Raw genomic sequence first — 20,743 nt, forward strand, 5'->3', positions numbered from 1 at the left:
ATTGTTAATCTGAGTAAGAACTATAATGTGTCTATACTGTCCATACTAATGTGTGATGTTATCTATAATATGGTATTAAATATACACTACACAGTATACCCATACCTTGTTATTATGCACTTATTATTCATTAATATGCATAATATTAATCCATCGTTAAAGTATTGATGCAATAAAAATCCTTGAAAAAATGGGAATGATATTAAAAAGAATCAAGTTTATTGTGCTAGGTATAAGCTTTGCATATATTTTGTTTTAAAAATATAATTTATAAAAAGAATCCACAACGAGCTTATGTTAAAAAGTTATGTTTAATGTATTAAATATATTTTTTTGTTATTATATTATTTGTATCTGTTTATAATCTACTTTTCAAAACGAATAACTTCTTATTAGTTATATATTTCAAGTTTTTACTAATTTAATTAATTCTTTTATGTACATGTTTTTCAACTCCAGTTCATTATTATAAATTATTTAAAACACTTCATAAAAAGTTTAACGCAATGGAAATCCTTGAGAATATTTAAAAAAAAACCAATTTTATTATGCACTATAAAACATTTTACATTCATTGAAAAAAATATATTTTAACGAACTAAAAATTAAAACAGACTCATATTTTTATTTATAAACGCTGATCGTACCTATATTCAATATAATTATACTAATTTAACTCACTGGAAAATAACGTAATTTTGACAACGAGATCGAAAAATATAGTTAACAATAATGAGTATAATATTTAATAGTACCTACTACTAGTTCCTATCACTTAGATCTGCAATATGAAATTCGGTAAACATAGTAAGTATGACATATTTCTATACCATTCCGTAAATTCGATATATTCCTATAACCTTAACCAAACAGCTGAAAATCACTCGTAAAAAACAAATATTAAATCTGTAAGATTACAAATGTTGCCTTATTGAAAAACTGGCCCAGGGTTTATTTATACTCTTCCCAAAAACTGAAAAACACTGATCGTTTAGATGTTTGTAGAAAAAATTAACTAAAACAAACCTAAAAAATATTAAAAATAGTGTCGTCAGTGACTTACTAGGCACATATAAGAGGGCTGTTCTTTCATATATTATAAAAGTCTAAGGGTAGGTATAAGGAATATATTATGACACCTGTTTTACCCAGTTCACTGCATCCCCGTTTATCGTGAAAATACCTATTATTATGAATCCAAGGTATATAGGTCAAGATATTCCTCACGCCTATTGCTGCTATACTACCCATTAAATATTTATGTATACCGATCGACAACACTAGTATTGCGCGACACTGGGTTCGTGTACACTCTATACTATATTTTATACTGTGGGTAGGTTATATCGTACGTAGATAATACCCAAGGTACAAACGACGGTGTCCTGCAGTAGGTGCCCGAATCAAGCGCATGCATATTATAATATGACCGTAAAGTTTTGCAACCATGTTATATTGTTTTCGCATGTAGCCCAAAATGTTAATAACATACAAGCCACAATGGACATCGGATCCGACGTCCGCTGCCGACGGTGGTCTACTCTCCTACGACTTACGAATGTACCTACAACGCGCGTTCGTCCCACGAGCGCATCTCTCGCTTCCTACGAACGATTGTTATTACTTATTACACACATATTAATACACGTTTGTAACGCATACCAACCCGTTGGCCGTTTCGTCATAATAAATATAATAATATACACATTCGTGAATCATCGTTGGATCATGGTCCATATAGATCCACATTATCGTATATTTGTATATAATATTATATTATTATGTATGATATATTATGATCATATACCGCACTATATGGCTTTCACTCGGTGCAGACGTGCACTTCGAAACGGGTTGAAATCGAATCTATCCGAAACATGTACGTGAAAATGTATTAATACTTATATCATCATATCATCTCATAATGAAATGCGGTTCGTTAAAGTAACATATACTATGTGTGTACGTTATTATTATTTGGGTAGCTATACAGTATGCACTCGTGATTTTGCAAAGCGTAGTCGACTGGTTACGAAACTATATTATTTGACTGAAAATACTCTGAGGTGTCCTCTAAAGTACGACGAAGGTTAAATTAAAAGTAAAGTAAATTTGGCTTGTAAAACACAAAATTGAAGTTACTACTTACCTCACAAAAAAAAAAAAAAACATAAACATCGAAATATTTCTTATTAGAATAGGTGGTGGAACTTCGCGAATCGTGAATTGCCAGAAATATTGACTAGGTATAATACAGTTATGAATATTAAACAGTTAAACATCTAATGATATAATTTCTTAGTTAACAACTTAACAAATTACACCTAATATGAATTCCCGTGTAGGCACTTAACTAAATAGACATTACCTATATAATATTATCTAATAGAAAACGTAAGACCTATTTAATGTGATATTAACTTTCGTTATAATTCAACATTTACATAATAAGTTATTACAATCGCATATACAAATTGTTAAAATTCCAGTTTTATTTGTATTTTTAATTAGACATGTTTAGTAATTTTGTTTTCATCAATTAAATGATAATATTTTATACATATCTACACATATAATTATATTGCTCTCGTAAGATATTATTCTTTCGCAAGTTTTTAGTAACAGACTCAGAAACAATTTTTTTTAGAATTACAGCCTTAATTGTATTAATTTTTATTGTGTATATCTACCTACTAACACGATGGTTAGGTTACTTTCCTATTGTATTCCGTTAAATGCATTGATTAGGTCACGTACTACCATAATATTGAGTATATGTATACTATTTAGTTTTTGTCAAATCGTATTTAAAGCTCCGACCGTAAAGAAAGGATTCTTCAACTATTGAGATTGTAAATACTATAGTTAAAAAAAATACGATTTCTATACAGATTGAAAATGATATAATATATTAATATATTATTAATCGTTATCGTTATGTATAAGCGTATAGTACAAAAATAACATTAGCATACGACGTTATAATTAATTTTTTTTTTATTTGAGTTTCGTAATCTCTGTAATCACAATAGGATTCTGGTGAACGAATAATAGGCTAAAAGATTAAAAGCCGTGTAATATTTATATTATTATACTACAATAGTTTAATGCAATAATAGGTATAGGTACCTATACACATGTTATAATATGGAGGAATGACGAATAAACGAGATAGCGTGTTACGCACTCCCCGCTGATAATATTTTCAAAGGTTGAGGGTAAAATAAACAATTATTACCTAAATAATTATGATGATTAATAAAATGCGCGATGTGTTTAATACATAAATTAATACTCCGAGTGACCCATGTGACATAATTTCGTACAATCGCATAATATAAACACAACATAATGTAGTAAAAAAACCTAATATTATAACATCACTCGGTCGGGGGACCTGGCCCGATATGTCGTATATATTATTATTATTATATATAGCGGATGTTGTGTTGCAAAGGTGAAGGTCGATTACACTGTTCACACACGCGAACACTTTTTTTTTTATCGGTGGCGTCTTCCATTATAATATGGCTCGCCGTGGAACCCATCATCGCACGATGCACACTGCACAGTCTCACAACTTTCCCCGATATTTTTTTCCCGACATTTTTACGCATAACTCCTCGCTTGCGATGTCGTCGTTGCGCAACTAAAAATTATATTATATTATTACACTCGTATACCCATCACCTATACCGGCTACAAAACTGCCTTCCTCTTTATATGTTGTGTTTAGCATAATATAATATATCAGCGGAGAAGACACGATAACCGACGAATCCGGTTGTTACGACGCGTACACTGCCAATGTGTTCGGACACTCGATGATAATAATAGGTGAATAATATTGCTATAATATATATGCCCATCGATCATCTGGTGACGATGCGCCGCCGTATAGATTACACCTACCTAACTATAAGTTTCGATTAAATAATAATAATGATTACGTTTATTATTATTATTTTTTTTTATCTTCTCTTCTTTTTCCTCGTAAGTCAGCATACTATTGACGTATATTATTATTATGGCATCGGCACGGAAATATAAATGATAAATTTGCTATTATAGAATAAACAAGCAATTTTTATGCGCGTATATAATAATAATAATAATAATAATAATAGTATATATTTTATAAGTGGAATAATTTATTGGTGGTGAATGATGTGTACGTATCCACATAGTTTTTGAATTCCAAATTATTGGTCTTGAACTTTCACACGCAAACCAAATTGAAAAATGATGTAAGTTTTTGCCTTGTAACGAAATCACGAATTTCAGTAAAATATGGTGAAATACCAATAAACTATCAGCTAATAATAACGATTTGTTTGTATTATAACTGTCATAAGAACCATCAGATAGTAAAAAATTATATTCAGTAATACTTCCATGTACAAAAATATAATTTTCTCCGCTTTGTAGATATCGATGTGGATAATTTGAAAATCACCATGTAACATATTGAACAACTTATTTTCAATCTCGAGAACTATACAATTAGACATTAGGTATTAGTATTACAATTATTGGCTTAAATATATCGTTATATTATTTAATGATTTGAAATAGAATCTAAATATAAATTGTAAAAAATTCTTTAGACATCGAAACCATTCGAAACATTACAAAAAGTGTGTTGTAAATGTATAACGCGTCAACTAGAACAAAATATTGGTAAATTATGTTATATAAAGAAGTATAAAATAGCTACTTTAACTTGTTACTATACATATAGTTTACCATGTCATATGACATGTAGTTATAATATATCATATTATTATGTTAACTGAACTCATAAAATAATCATAAATCATTGTGTATGAATTAAAAATCAATCGATTTGATCCATATTCAGTCACGTTTAACGCCCGCACCTACATAATATAATTTGCATAATGCGAACGATACTATTTTCAATCTCGACTATCAACTCATATAGAAATGAAATACGATATCGTATGTAGAACGATTATATTAAAATATTTCATAATACTTCCCAACTTGTTTTGTTGCTTAAATAATACATACAAATTACACAGATATTACCTATACATAGCTACATAGTATGTATTGTAAATCAAATTATTTATTAAAATATTATAACAACAAATGTTACTAAACGTGTTTAATGTTTATAAAAAAATATATTACATTTTAAAGGCTTAAATATTCAAGTTTGAAATAAACGTAGTACCATCCCAAATTCGAAACAGTTTTTAATTTTTATATTTGTAGACATTGAATGTTGAATGTTATTTATTAAATATTTATTTAATATTATTCAAATGTGTGACTACACTTACACGTGTAAATGTATAAAATATTTTTGTCCCCCAATAATCGTAATTGCCCTGTTATACAGGCATATAGTAAGATAGTAGTATGGTCAGTCGACACAAATTTTTAATTATGTACGATTTTGCAACAAATAATATAACATATATACTATCTAAATGTCCAGAATATAATATGGTTTTGTATTTACATTTTTATGTCAGTCGTATGGCATAATAGATGTAAGTAAATTGAATTCAATTGCATAAAATCAGTTAACAGATTCCTGGGTTCAATTCGTTTTCATATACTGGACCAATTATTTTTATACTATATCTTTTTCGTTTCAATCGAATATTAAAAAAGATAACCTAAGTATTTGATTTGTATTACAAAAAAATAAAAAATTCACAACTTAGAGTAAAATGTAACCACCCAATGATATCCCGAATCTTTTTATACGTGAAAAATGGAAATTTTAATAGTTTTCACGAAGTCACGAATAAGAGTCGTACCTGCACGTTGTACAATCTGATAAATACTTTGATTTCCTTTCTCTTAGCAGTCTTAACGAATCCGTAAAGTTCAAGAATTCATGTAAGTCAATATGTATTCGTGTATAATGTTACATTACTTGCTAAGTCAATGCATAAGGCGGTAGGTATCTAAATGTTTAATACATCTTAAACTGAATGTAGATCGGTACCAAGTTTAATATTGATGCTATCTGCCGTATTATCTATTCATATATAAAACATTTCCTATTGTATTCATATTCACAATGACGGGTTCATACCTATCAAAGCATAACCTCATTATGCTCTGATGAGTTTTAATAACAAATTACTCATTTTTTGATTGAGAAATCATTTTTGCTATATAATTTAATCAAAGTGTGTAATGCGTGTATCGTAAATGCGGCAGAGCAAAATCGTTAAGCTACAAAGTATATTCGTAAGTTGCCCAACACGTCATTGCTCGTATTATTTTGTAGGTTTAAAAACCATTGGAATATTATTATGATATCATAAATGTTCGTGTTTCGTATGTATGATTAAATGCAATTTTTAGTACACTGAAATCGAATTCATGTCTTGACATGTTATGTATAAATTCAGACACTTAGTAAAAATAAACAGTAAACTATATACAAACAATAATAATATGTATTACCTATATAGTACGTTGCTGTTATTTCATTACAAAATTTTCCATTGTATTATTATGTAGGATTCCCTTAACCATACACGTTTTTAACGAAAAACTGATGATTTTTTTTATTTACCTTTGAATTCTGATAAGATAATTTGTTTTTCAACTAATTTTTTTTTCACTTTCCAGATATTATTTATTTTTTGAAATACCCCCTCCACTCAGATGATATCTGTTCATGTGATATCAAAGTAAACATTCCTTCAAAATTTTTTTTACGTTCCCGGCCAATTAGGTAGTAATAATAATAGTAATAAAAAAAAACAGTTCTGCGATCACTCGACGCGTGTTGGTTGAAAATACAATGATTCTACAAAGTCAACCGACCCGGAACGTGATATATTTTCTTCTTTTTGATGGCGGCTGCGGCGCGCACGCGTGTGTATATTATATATTATGCTCTCCACTACGTTCGCAATGATGAATACAATTCTTACCAATTATCATTTTACCCGTCTCGCTATTGTTTGACGGATGGACCGAGAGACGGGTAAATGTGACATCACTGAAACGTGCATGTGTACGTCGTTTTCTGTTGAAAAGTGTTGTTTATACTGTGTTTTTTTTTTAATTTGTCTTTTTATTTAATTTTAACACTATTCGTCATCATATACCTACTTGGGTAGGAGAGACCGGTTTCATGTGATATACAAGAGAAATATGACATTATGACACACCGGTGTTTTGATCGAAAATGTATTAATGACCGAAGATATTCCTTGTAAAGTTCTACCGTCAGTTTTGAAGTCCTACATATCATTAAACATATAGCTTATATTATTATGTATCTATTATCAAAGAAATTATAAACAAATTATTTTTGATGTATCGATTTTTTATAACTTTATTCAACTACATTTCTTATATAATAATTAATTTATTTATTTCTTACGAGTTTAAGTTTGAGAACAAATGTAAACTATGATCTAACTCTAAAATAAACCTGCCAACTGGTAGTAGTTGAATCAAAATATTTAAAACGACTTTTATAATAAATATTTGGTAATAGGTATACCACAGTGGTATTGAATACCTACAGGTAGGATTAATGGAAATCATGTTATTAATTATTTGTTGGTTATTAGTGATTTAAATTTATCACGTATTATGAGATTCTACCACCTTGCATACGTGCTTTATTAGTTTTTCATTTACTAATTTCCTAATTGTATGCTAGCTTTAACGCGTTTACTCGAGGTGAAACAATAATTAAGTTCAGCTTTATTTTATTTAATGCACATTTTATTTGTTGAAAAGACATCTTATGCTTTAATAGCGATTAAAGTGTCATTTTGTTACTTTTTAAACATAGAATCTGGTTAACGTTTGTTAAAATATTTTTAAAAAATAGATGGTTTTCGTTTTTCGTTGACAAACTAATAATAATATGTGTCCCTTAATTGTACATTCTTATAACGTGTTTAATTATCGGCTGCGAGTAAGTAAACTATTATTTTCTCATTTATTAATCGATCAACCGTGAATTCCAAAATATCGTTTTCGCTCAACGCCCTGCAATTATCTTTTCCATACTTATATATATATATATATTATTTTTGTAATACATTTACTTCAAACATATACACGATTCCCTAACAAAAGACATGCACCCGTGTATTTGGTGTTTAATATATTATATAGCTGGAAATCCATCCATGAAAACGGGAACTCACAATGAGGTAATCATAAAACATGATGGACACATTCGATTTACTTCGACAGTCAATAGTACCTATAATATTATGGTGTATTTATATATACAATAATATGCTATCCGCAGTGTTCACTGTACAAATCGAATCGGAAGTCGCGTTTGTCTGTACGGACAGTGTATTGTGGATTAAAGCGGTTTCACTATTTCGAGAATTAATGTTCTATTACATTATAATAATGGTCTTATCATCCCTTTTCCGGTATTGTATTTTCCGATTGACATGTCGCGGTGAACAGATATATTGTACGTAAACGCTGAACAGTACTTACTGAAGTACTGCAGAATTGCTGAAATCAATAATAGGTAATATATGATATAAACGTTAAGAATAAAGTGTGTCCACAGTACAATAACTATTATTGCAGTAACACGCTGATAGTTTATAGTTATTGTGTTATAAAATAGGTAATAGGTATTAATCGTTAAAAATGTTACACACTTAACCTGTACGACACTAATAAAGTACAATACTTAGTACACCACTTATGTACATTTTAAAATAGGTACTTATTATGCTTAATTGTTGTTCTATTTGAACATAAACATATCACTTTATAGACTTATTCACTTTCATAAAATCGTGGTTAAAATACTCTTACATATATTATACATCATCTGATACCTAATGACGTTCGAAATTATATTTCTTATTTCTTATATAAAAGTTAATCTTGGGTATTTTTTTTATGCTCAATGGGCACGATGAAGTCCCATTAATTATTAATATGTATTGGTTTATAAACAGTTTCAAAATTAATATAGACAAATTACAATTATTCTTCAAAATTGGATACAACTAAATACTTCTCAATATATTTACCTATAATATTTTTATAGAACCTTACTTAAAGCCAGTGGCGGCGCGAACTTTTTGAGTCTTTGAAGAAAATTGTACATTTTTAATATTTTTACCACCAACCATCCCCTTTATTACATCAAAACGATAATTTACTATGTTGAAGCTATGAAACTATGAAGCAATTGCTTCAGATAGTATTATATCCCGCCGCCATTGCTTAAAGCTATGTGCCCACGTGTTAAACCTATACAATATACGATATTTTATACAATAATAAACTCACTCGTGGTAGTTAATTTGATAAACCGATGCGCAGGGCACATCATATAATTCAAAATATTTCCTAAAACTCAACTTGGACAAACGGGCAAATAAGAATATTACAAACGTGTACTGTATTACTACCATGTTCATTAGTGAGGAATTAATCAAGAGTGGGTCCTTATAATACTCTGCCGTGTAAATAAAATAGGTGTACCTACATAGCGATATACGGTACATTATATACCATTCAAATTTCGTTATTAATAAATATTCAAACCGAGAACAGCACAATATGTGCACAATAAAGTATAAACTAAAATGTACGTGGTACTGTATACGAAGTGACTTGTTCATACACTTTGGCCGTAATTAACTGCGATTTAAAATATATACAGTATGTGCAGGTAGGCAGGTAGGTAGGTATTGTGGTTGCACAACAAGCGCACTTTTGAAGAGTGCAGCATTGTCCGTGGGAAAACAAAAACTCCGGGAAAAACGAACTCACGCACACATAATATAGTACATACATATTTTATAACAGTACGCGTCGGATTCATCGGAGGTGTTTTTCCCCCCCGGTTTCCCCTACCTGCAGTATCCGCGGCGGCGGAGACCAATGCGGCGAACGTCACTGCGGCGTGTCAACCAGGCGACAGTGCCGAATAGTGTCGTCGATGTATACCTACACACACGCTGGACGTGCCGCCACAGCGTTTTGCGACTGCCGATATTCGATAATATTATGTTGCAGTTTATTATAACGATATAGATTTTTTTGATTTTCGTTTGCAGCCGCCGAGTTATATTCGCTTATTTAGTTATCAATTATTCATTGTCATCGTAACATTATTATTATCATTATCACTCGTCTTATATTTTTTTAACGGGTTGCGTTTACACAAGTAGTATCATGGATGACCGTCATGTCTAAAAGAATCGTGTTTGTGTTTTACAGCGGACTCCCACACAAATGACAAGATGAAAAGCAATTGGATCAGGACGGATCGATTGTGGTGCCTGTTCTTGAGTGAGTACCAAACACTTAACTACATATTTTCTTTTATTATCTAATTATTTATTAAATTACATCTTTCATTACCTACCTATGTCTAGGTTAATTCGCTAAACACCCTTTGATTTTAATGTAATAGGATTTTCTCATATGAGCTAAAATTGTGAATACTTACGTTTACATAATTTTCTACATTCTCATGATGGTTATAACTTATGAACAATGCAATTATAACATCGTGTTTAGTAATATTGTATTATATAAAACTGTAATTTATAACAGTTTTGTATTAACTATAGGTACGTCATATTTAGGTAGGTACCTATTTATTTTTGAATTTAAAATTTAAATAATTGGTTTGAACGATTATCAACTAACCGTATGTATAGTGCGTAAATTATAAAAAGCTATATAATCTCTATTAAAAATGATATATACCTACTGTTAAAGTGTTAAAACCTATGTAATAATAATATATTTTATGATACGTTTCAAGCAATATTAATTATTGAAATAACTTACAAATCAATTAAAAATAATCTCATTCGAAGAATAATCAAAACTAATGTATTATAATTTATAACAATATAATATACAATTATTGCGTAAAAGCCAATAGAAGTATAAAAAGTAAAATTTATTTCCAGAGCATTTTAATCATCTCCATAATATACGCCACTGTTGCACCTGTTGAGCCTATCGACATGGGATATTTTAATTTACTTATATATATAGTAATAATTATTACATAATATTATAAAAGACGTTGACAGTTTGATAACTATTTTAGAATGTTTAAAATATATAATTGGTACAATAAATAAACCACAGTTTAATATAAACTAACATATCATTATTAATTTATAGTTACATATGAACACAGTAGAAATTCCTGAATATCCTCTACGGAGGTGTATGTTTTAATTAAACTAAAATATTGTTTAACCATATACAGCTACCAAAATTTGCTTTGTCAGGCTAAATCTTTAACGGTAGTGATCAATCCATTATGACGTTTACTGTGGGCCGTTTCAACTTTCCAAACAGATTAGGATATTGTTGTTTATTTTTTTTTTCTATAAATACCATTTCATTTAGCATATAAAATAAATTACAAATTTACTAATTATTTAAATGTTTAAATTATATTTATAATTGTATAGCCTTTTTTTCAAAAACTGAGGCCTTGAACGCGTTAATACATAATAATTTTTATTTGGTTCTACACACTCCCACTGTAAAATTTCTAGCAAAAATGTAAATAAATACCTAGTAATATCTACTTGGGTTTATCAGAAAATTTAAATATTACATACATTATCTGTATATAGTTGAGCATTAAATAAAATAAAATACAATGAAGTTATATATATTTTATATTTTACGTTTACAATTTACTGATTGATAACATCTTAAATTAACTAGCTAATTACATTCATTATAAATGAGGTTTAAACCCTCAATTCTGTAAAAAATTATATTACATAATTTATTCATAAAATTGGACAATTAATTGATTTCGTGCCTGCATGTTTTACCATGGGTATTTAAAGTGCTTCATTGCCATTAGTTTCTTTCCATAACTATAATTTTAAATAAATCCACAGTCATTATTTAGGTATCTACCATAATTATTAATATTCGATTTAATGATATATCTCTTGTTTTTATGTCATTATTACAAATTGTTTTTGCTTGTCGTTGCAACGATGGTTCACCTACTGTCGTAACTCGTAACTATAGATCATAAAATATTAGCCTTTCTAAATATTTATGTTTGATGGATTTTGTTGAGAAATATCATTATCTGACATCCTCGATGTTCCCTCGATAGACACACATAATATATTAAATATATAGATAGGTACCTTCCTACCTACCTATCAGCTATAGTAATTCTAAGTGACACGATTGTTGCAGCGGTAATGATTATACACTTTAGTTGTGTATAATACAAGAGAAGTATAAATAGAAAAAAGAAAACATTGAAATCAGTCAACGAAATAGTTGTGTTTTGATTCGATTGTAGGGTTGGGCTTGACACTGTAACATAATGGTATAATATAAAAACGTACTACTCAGTTTTTTCCGCTTCTATGCATTGCGATGTTGGCCCGAATGATCTTAATAATATGGTAATTCGCCAAATTCGGACAGCGTCCGGTGTCTGTTTGGCAAACAATTTACGAAAAAAAAAATAATAATAATAATAACGATACAAATGGAATATTATAAATACTATAAGAATAAAAAAAAAAAGAAGAAAATAAATGGGTATAATGATAAAAGGCAGTACAGACACGAACAGAACACGTCGGAAATGCATCCAATTATCGGACACAATAGGAGAATTTTTTAATTTAATTTGTAAAAAGTTGCACAGCGGACGCCATCGCCGACATCAATGTCAAGTCGTCCCGTCTGTCCGTTTAGTCTGCCCGAATAAGCTTTCGAAAAACATAACAAAACACCTAGTGAACGACATTGACCGTTGAAAATAATTACCGTTTTCGCCGTTCGGACCGTTTTTCTCCTTTTCTCTTAATTGCTGTCCACGTGACGGCTTAGAAAAGTTCTTCAATTGGATCATTAGTACCTGATATTTTACATCTAGTGTTCCGATTTCAATGCATTAAAAAATTGTAAACATAAACTTAAAATACTAAATTACAACATACATTACATGTATTTGATACTATCTATTTATACTTACCACCATATGTCCGCAAAACAGGGTACACAGAAAAGGTTAAGCAGTTGCTCATATGCAAAATATGAGAGTTGAAAATTGAAAGTTATAGGAATTTATGATTCAACAGTTTAGTCACATGTCTCGCAAATAGATTTAAAAAAATGTATAGGCCATAGGGTACGGAGTAATATAAGTAATATAAGTACCTAAGTTATAGAGTCTACTCTATTTTTGGGGACACACGGTATATACACATACATAATTATTTCGGTATTATATTAAAGAAACATAAACAGTTTTTAATTGTATATAATTATTTCAACCCATTAATTATTAATTAAAATAACTTTGTTAACAAAGTACTGCAGTAGGTTATAATATTTCGTTTTTCAAATGACAATAATAAATATAATCATGGAATGACCGGTGGTTTTTCTATGACTCCCCGCCATCATCTTTAGATCATATTATTATTAACGTTTTAACGGGAGAGTAAAAAAAAAAAAATATGGTTCACTATAACTTTCACGCAAACAGTATTAATCAATCATTTGTGTATTTTGTCGTGTATATTTTTATTGTGATCAAATTATCCAATCTACTGTAAGACACATTTTCTTTGTTTTATGCAGTTTACATTTTCTAAAATCGAAAAATAAATAACCATCTAGTTATAACTCATAATCGACGCCAACAAATCACACAATCGATTTAAGTGCGGCGTCAAAGTAGAATAATAAGTACGAAAAGAGCACAAATTAAAAGATGAATAATACCTGGAGTACCTATATAGGTACGTGTATTGAGTTATGCGTGATGCGACGGACGATCGTCTGTCAGCAGCGCGGACTCAAGTGTTCGCGACCTTGGCACGGTTGGTTTGTTTATATACAAATCCGATCGCATCCTTTCGATACATTAACTCGCGTAGCAACATGTATACACTCACACACACACGCACATACACTTACATATATATATATATATATATACCTATACACGAACACAGTTGACCGAGTGACATGCATCGTTGACTGGATTTATATGTAGAATAATATATATATAAAATATATTCTCGTGTAAAAATCTGCAGTCGATTACAGTAATTATATTAAAATTTACGTTGCGGAATCGGTCGGTCGTGTGTTAAAAATAGTGTCTATCGTGTTCACCGACCGTCTAGCCATCGGGATTTATCTGGTCCTTAGCATCTTCTTTCCGCCAAGGTCGTCGTTTAATAGCCGTTCGTCACAAACGCACGCACCATTGACTATATAGGTATAATTATTATAATATAGTCGTCGGGCCAATCCGATGCACGCAGTATATATCATGTTATATTCACCTACGCGGCTATATACTATATATTATGTATATAATGTATATGGTAGGTAGAGATGGATTACATCTGGAGTGCCCATACTTATTATACGTGTATATATGTATATATTATAATAATATCATTAACGAGAGTAAACGACGCCTGCTTGATATATTATATTAAACTCCGCTTCCGCAGATCAGTAGGTAGCGGTTTTGACAGAACTTCATGATGTGTGTGTGTGTGTGTGTATGTGTGTGTGTGTGTGGTGGGGGGACAGATTTTTTCATCCTGTTGATCAATATTAGACTATAATATTAGATTAAATGCACTTTAACATGGGTTTAAATTTTGTTGTTTTTTTTTATCTGGGTTTATGTGTTTAAACAACTTAAATACATATTTAGTGTTGAATTGGTTGAGAGCTTCTTCTGATATTGGATTGTAGAGGAAATGGTGTACTGTTTAGTATTTTGGACAGTGAATAATTACTCATTATAGGTACCTATGTGTTAATTTGTAAGGAGGGTTGTTTGGCATGTGTCCCAGGATTGGCATGCTGACGAGGTATGAGTGACTCAAGTTCAAGTGTCCTATTCTTATCTATTTTACGTTTTATTTTTGTTATGTTTTACAACTTTTAGAATATCTATCATTTACTAATATAATAATTGTTATAATAATATATTAACTGTCATAAATTATTTTTTTTTTTTAATATTTACATCGTATAAAAAGGAATTAACCAAGTGCCAAGTGGAGGAGAGGGATTATTGGGTTAATGAATAGGTTTTCTCCCCTATCACCCACCTAAAACTTCCACTTCGCCGGTGTCCAGATACATTATAGTTTTGTCCGATGCAGTGCATATAGACAATATAAGTTTATTATATCAATAGACTATAATTATACACGAATCGTTTTGGAGTGTGTTGGTTGTATCTTCACATATTAAATGAGTGAAAAACTGACAAATGATTTATTTTTTGTGATCCGTGCCGTTGCTAGCGCATCGTCGATTTCACCGGGCAATAGTGAGTAACAAAAACTACAACAACATGTATAACCTACCTATATTTTAATACAATATATATATTTATCACTGACGATGCCACCTCGTCACGAGTCATTAACTGTTCAATTAAACGCGGTCCAAATTAGATTAACGCGGAGTGAGCTATTGGTTACTCAGCCAGGGGTAGAATAATTATTTTCTTGTCACCTGCAGAGATCCGTGACAATGAAAATAGAAATGATTTCACCGGTTTTCGTTTTTAAAATTTTTTTTCATGTTTACTTGTATACCTCGCCCATTCACACTATCAATAACGAGCAACGTATATTTTAACTGCATTCGTCTTGTCTATTATTCGGATTCGGTCTTTCGGTCGTTTCTCGAGAACGCTTTTCGATTGATCACTCAAAACACATTTGCTGTATGTACTTACATACAATACTCTATGATCATTGTGTATGGTAATAATAACAATAATAATAATAATAATATTATAATAATAAAAAAAAAATGTTTGGTGGAACATTTCCCACATAGGTCCATCCAATGGCTTTGGCAATGGTCGTTAATCATATAATATACATAGCGTAACATTGAATATACACGCGTATTAAGACTGCAATAATCGTGTGTACTTATATTGTTACTGTTTTTTAGCTATATATACCGATGAATCGGCTTCATTATCGAGAGCTTTAATTTACATTACATTGTACTCATTTTTATATATCCTCTGTCAGTTTATTCGAATTGAACCTTTAAACTACGTTTCTCGTTCTCACAATGGTTCCTATATGAATAAATATATATGTAGATTTAACGTCTACTAAATGTTCGATAAACCATTATACTTGATAATAGTAAGTGTAACTGTAATACTTGTCTATGGTCATAATATGTATACCAAAAGGCACAACTGCACAAGTGTACAACTATACATCTAACCTCCGTTGAAAATTCCTACGGGAATACACAATACAAAATCCGATATTAAATCCGTCGAGACAGCTGAGATAAAAAGTATGATCTGCTGACCTCAATCTGTAAGGTATAACGATTCAATTCTGTAAACAATAATACAGAGATACTGCAGTGAACTAGTAAACTTTTTTTTTCGATACGAATTTCATACATATTATACAGCCATATAAAGGGTTGAACAGGAGGTGTACAATGTAATAAATAATAATATTATGACTGCAGCGGAGTATAGGTATATCACATTATATGTAGCGTTTACATTGAGACTTTATTACATTTCTGGTCTGCGGGCCAGATAAGACATTCGTCCGCGGGGCCGCCATTTGTTGACCCTTGTTATAGACGATCAAAAACAAATATTATATAACACTATAATTTAGTAAAGTATTACCTACCGTCTGTAGGTACTATGATTGGAATGATTTCTATATTTGTACCATATGGTAACAATTATATAAACCAAAACCATATAGAAATATAACACTGCGGTGAAAAATGTCTGTAAATGCGTAATAATATACTACATTGTGTGTGAACACTGCACCAGAGTAATATATGATTTATACGCGTATACAGCATATTCGTTCACATATTACTTGTAATATACTTATATACTGTTTTATACTTATTATTATAAAATTATAATAAATATGTGCACATAAAATATAATATGTTTATATAGACCCAGACGTACCTTTAAGTTTTCTATAGATTTATTATACGTCCCATCGTTTAGACCACAATTTATTGTGACAGTTCGATTAGGTATTTTTTATCGTGCCGCACTACACCGTTCGCCATATCCAATATATCTACCTATTTATTTTATAATATATTATAAATTATTATAATATTTCCCAGCAATAGCGTCTACATGTTTTCTACACATAATACAATATTTTACTATGTGAAGGTACCTATATATTACGATTTTCGGTCGCGAACCTTACGTCGTCGAGTCATTGCCCGACTGCTGTTGTAGCGGTGTAATAATAATAATAATAATAATATGAAAAGTGCATTCAGTGGATTGTCGAAATAATAATAATGCAATAAATTGTATGGGTTTATGTATTATTATTATTATTGTATAGGAGGTACACGTACGATCGCGATACGTGAGGCGTGGAATATATGAACATATATAGCCAGTATATATTATATAGATCCCGATTTACATGGCCCAACTAAGTCCAAATATAAACGCGGGATGGGTCCGTCTATTATACACATTGTTTATATTATTATTGTGTTACAGCATACCTGCACATAGCACGCATTATACAGTTATTATTATTATTATTGTACTACATCGGCGGCGCAGGAACGTCTTCTGGGCCTGCCGCCCGCGCCAAGTGGGAGATTTCAGAATATCATTTTTTGTTTTGCGCCGTGTATTTGTTTATTTTTTCTTTTTTTTACCAAGTGAAAGCTGCAACGACGGCCGCGGCGGCGGCGGCGGTATATTAATTGTGACCGCCTTCTTGGAGTTATCGCACAATGCAGCGGCGGCGGCGGTATAATATGAAACACGTCGCGTCGTCTGCGGCATTCGAGCACACGAAAGCAAAACCGGAATTATTGTTGTTTTCGGCGCAAAAAAAAAAACCCATAATATAATAAAATGTACAATATTAATAATTTATTGGGTACATTTTATTATAATATTATGCAATTATTGCGCAACCCAATATCCACCTAACGGCTATTTGTTTTCCGCAATCAATGTTTCACGTTCGTACTGCGTTTGCCGATTCGCCCACGCGCGTGGTGTATTATAGGTAAGTACCCGGTTACTGGTACAACGCTCGATATGTGGTCCGGTTATACATTGTCGTTAAGTGTTATTATTGTCTGCATTGTTCCATAATATGTACTAGATGATTCGGGTTTTTCGCGGAAGATACCATCGTTAAATTTCAACTGCAATGTATAGGTAGTATATTATAGCTGATACCTATCTATACACGGTGCAGAAATTGGATGATCTAAAAGATGTTGGTTTCTCAGGAAAAAATGTAAATACTGGTTCCACGACGAGAGTTTCGTTCTACAATTTTCAAAAAGTTCAGTTCCTTTTTTGGTTAGGTTTCTGCAGTCTTTATTCTGCATTCGGATAATTCATTTCCCGAGTAAAGGTTACATAATAATTGTTCATGCTTAAATTGTTTTAAATTAATGGTGTGCACTGCAGATTGGTAAATGGGTAGGTATTAACATTTCTGTGGAGACGATACATTAAAAAAATTATAGGCTAGTGCTGTAATCTTACACTACATACCATTATCACAAATATTTCGTATACATTTCAATTGGCATTTATTAATTTTTTTTGTCAAACAAATACAAAACTCAATTATGTCATACCCACCTTTATAATACCTATATACACATACGCAGTCGCCGAATTTCGTAGGTCAGTGTACGACACAAGCCATAACGTGCAGTTATGTCTACCTAAAGTGTATACAGTGTCCCTATGGTAACCACAATAAAATGGGTACATCATGTGAGGCCGCTGTTCTTACACTTTATTATAACAGGTAGTAGATACGCGTTGCGGACCGCGGTCATACATAAACGCGTCTATTCAAAACGTATTCCTACCGTAACGTGTTTCTAAAAAAAACAGACTATTTTACCATACGTATAATTTAAAAAAAAATCACATATTTGTGATCACGCGTATATCACAATATATATGTCTATAATAATGTTACATTTCATGTAGAATAATATGAAACGCGAGAAAAGGAAACACGCCTCGGCTATTCAATTGTGTATTAATATAATATTTGTACAGACGTACCAATGTCTCCAAGTACAAATGTAATATACATTATAATAGAATATGTTGTACCAACTTGTCTACTTATTTATATACATATACAACCTAAGAACGTGTGCGATGTATTGATTCGAGCATACACGTGGTGGCGTATATAGAATAAATCAAATTATCTCCGAAATGTTGGTATCTATATTATACGTTTCGATTCTACATAATATATATTATGATATTCTCTTAAAGAATGTTGCGTAAAAATATTACAAATTGATTTTTTTTATTTAAATTTAAAAATCACTCATAGACACACACACAGCAATGAATAGTAATTTAAAAATCATACCTGAAAAATAATATTTTATAAAATCCTTATCCATTGTTGTCCTATATAAAAAAAAATATTTGAGATATAAATCACATGATATCATTTAGGTCTTCATTTCTATAGGTATCAGATAAATTAGATAATAGTGAGATAAGTTTAGTAACTTAATTACTATTTAAAGATGTGGAACATGAATACAAAATAATTGTTTAAATCTCGACAGGAAACGCTGTTTAAATGTACGACCTTGACAAGAATCTTTTTAATATTTGCTATATATTTTGATTCATAAATTCCAACAAAAAAATCTTATCCAAAATTGTATACTCTTAATTATGTATTATATCGGTCAAAATAATTAATTACTCTACATGCAGCTTATTATTAGTACTAAACCTTCAATCGGATATAATGATATTTTTTTCATCGTACGGTTTGATGATTTTGTTTATTTTGTGGAACAATAGTATAATACTATGGCTTGTAAGTTAATTTAAATTGTATTGGAAAATATTTGAAGGATATAATATAATATACACCTCCACAAATACAACCTTAAGAAGTGGTTTTTATGAATAGTACAATACTGCCAGTACTTCTACAGCTTTTTTCGTGGGTAAAGCGAACGATAATATTTTGTAGACGAGTGTATAATATTGGTAATTTATTCTTGCTAGGTACTGCAGCCCTATAGATATTCATTTAGTACTCAGAATAACGCGTTATTTTAACACTCCATACATTTGTTTTTGTACTGATCGAGATGTAATAATGGGATAGTGACTTTTAAAATGGGCTCCATTCACAGATAATATAATATACAGGGAATATAATATAATATTGAGTTGAGAACTACTTTCTCGCTTTTTTAATATATTTTTCTACATTTGTTAAGGTTTTTATGAATTTTCACGTATTTTTTAAATCAAGTTTGGTTAGGATTTAAATAAAGCAAATTATCTTATACCTAAGATAAAAATCATCAATAAACTTATATTATATTCAAAGTATTAATTGTAAATATAGGTATTAGTAAATACTATTAATAAGTAAACTGATAATTTCTATATAGTATCAGAGAATAAAATAGCAACATTTTAAAATTAAAATATGTTTTCATATTACATAATATTGATAGTCATATTCATATTTATTCTAAATTCAATTTTGCTTATTGGTTGTCGAAATTTCTTTTAAAAAAAATCCATACTACACTTATAATATCATTACCAACAGCCTATGTCTATGTCTATTGTTTGTGTTTATTATAATTCGTGTTATACTATGTGCCTATATTTTACTCAGAAGTTGAAAACTATTGTATACAAATATATAGGCTA

The 20,743-nt window shown here is 30.4% G+C and overlaps 1 protein-coding gene across 3 annotated transcripts in view; it reads left to right on the top strand.

Moving 5' to 3' along the window:
• LOC111037071 (mucin-16) overlaps nt 1-20,743 on the top strand; it is a 53,114-nt gene that overhangs the window by 12,183 nt on the left and 20,188 nt on the right. For all 3 annotated transcript variants that reach the window (XM_022319431.1, XM_022319433.1, XM_022319434.1), the window contains exon 2: nt 10,225-10,296. In XM_022319431.1, coding sequence (XP_022175123.1) covers nt 10,248-10,296 — 49 coding nt within the window. In that variant the 5' untranslated portion in view covers nt 10,225-10,247. The remainder of the gene's footprint in view (nt 1-10,224; nt 10,297-20,743) is intronic.

This window comes from Myzus persicae, unplaced genomic scaffold, assembly GCF_001856785.1.
Source record: "Myzus persicae strain clone G006 unplaced genomic scaffold, MPER_G0061.0, whole genome shotgun sequence".
NCBI lineage: Eukaryota > Metazoa > Arthropoda > Insecta > Hemiptera > Aphididae > Myzus > Myzus persicae.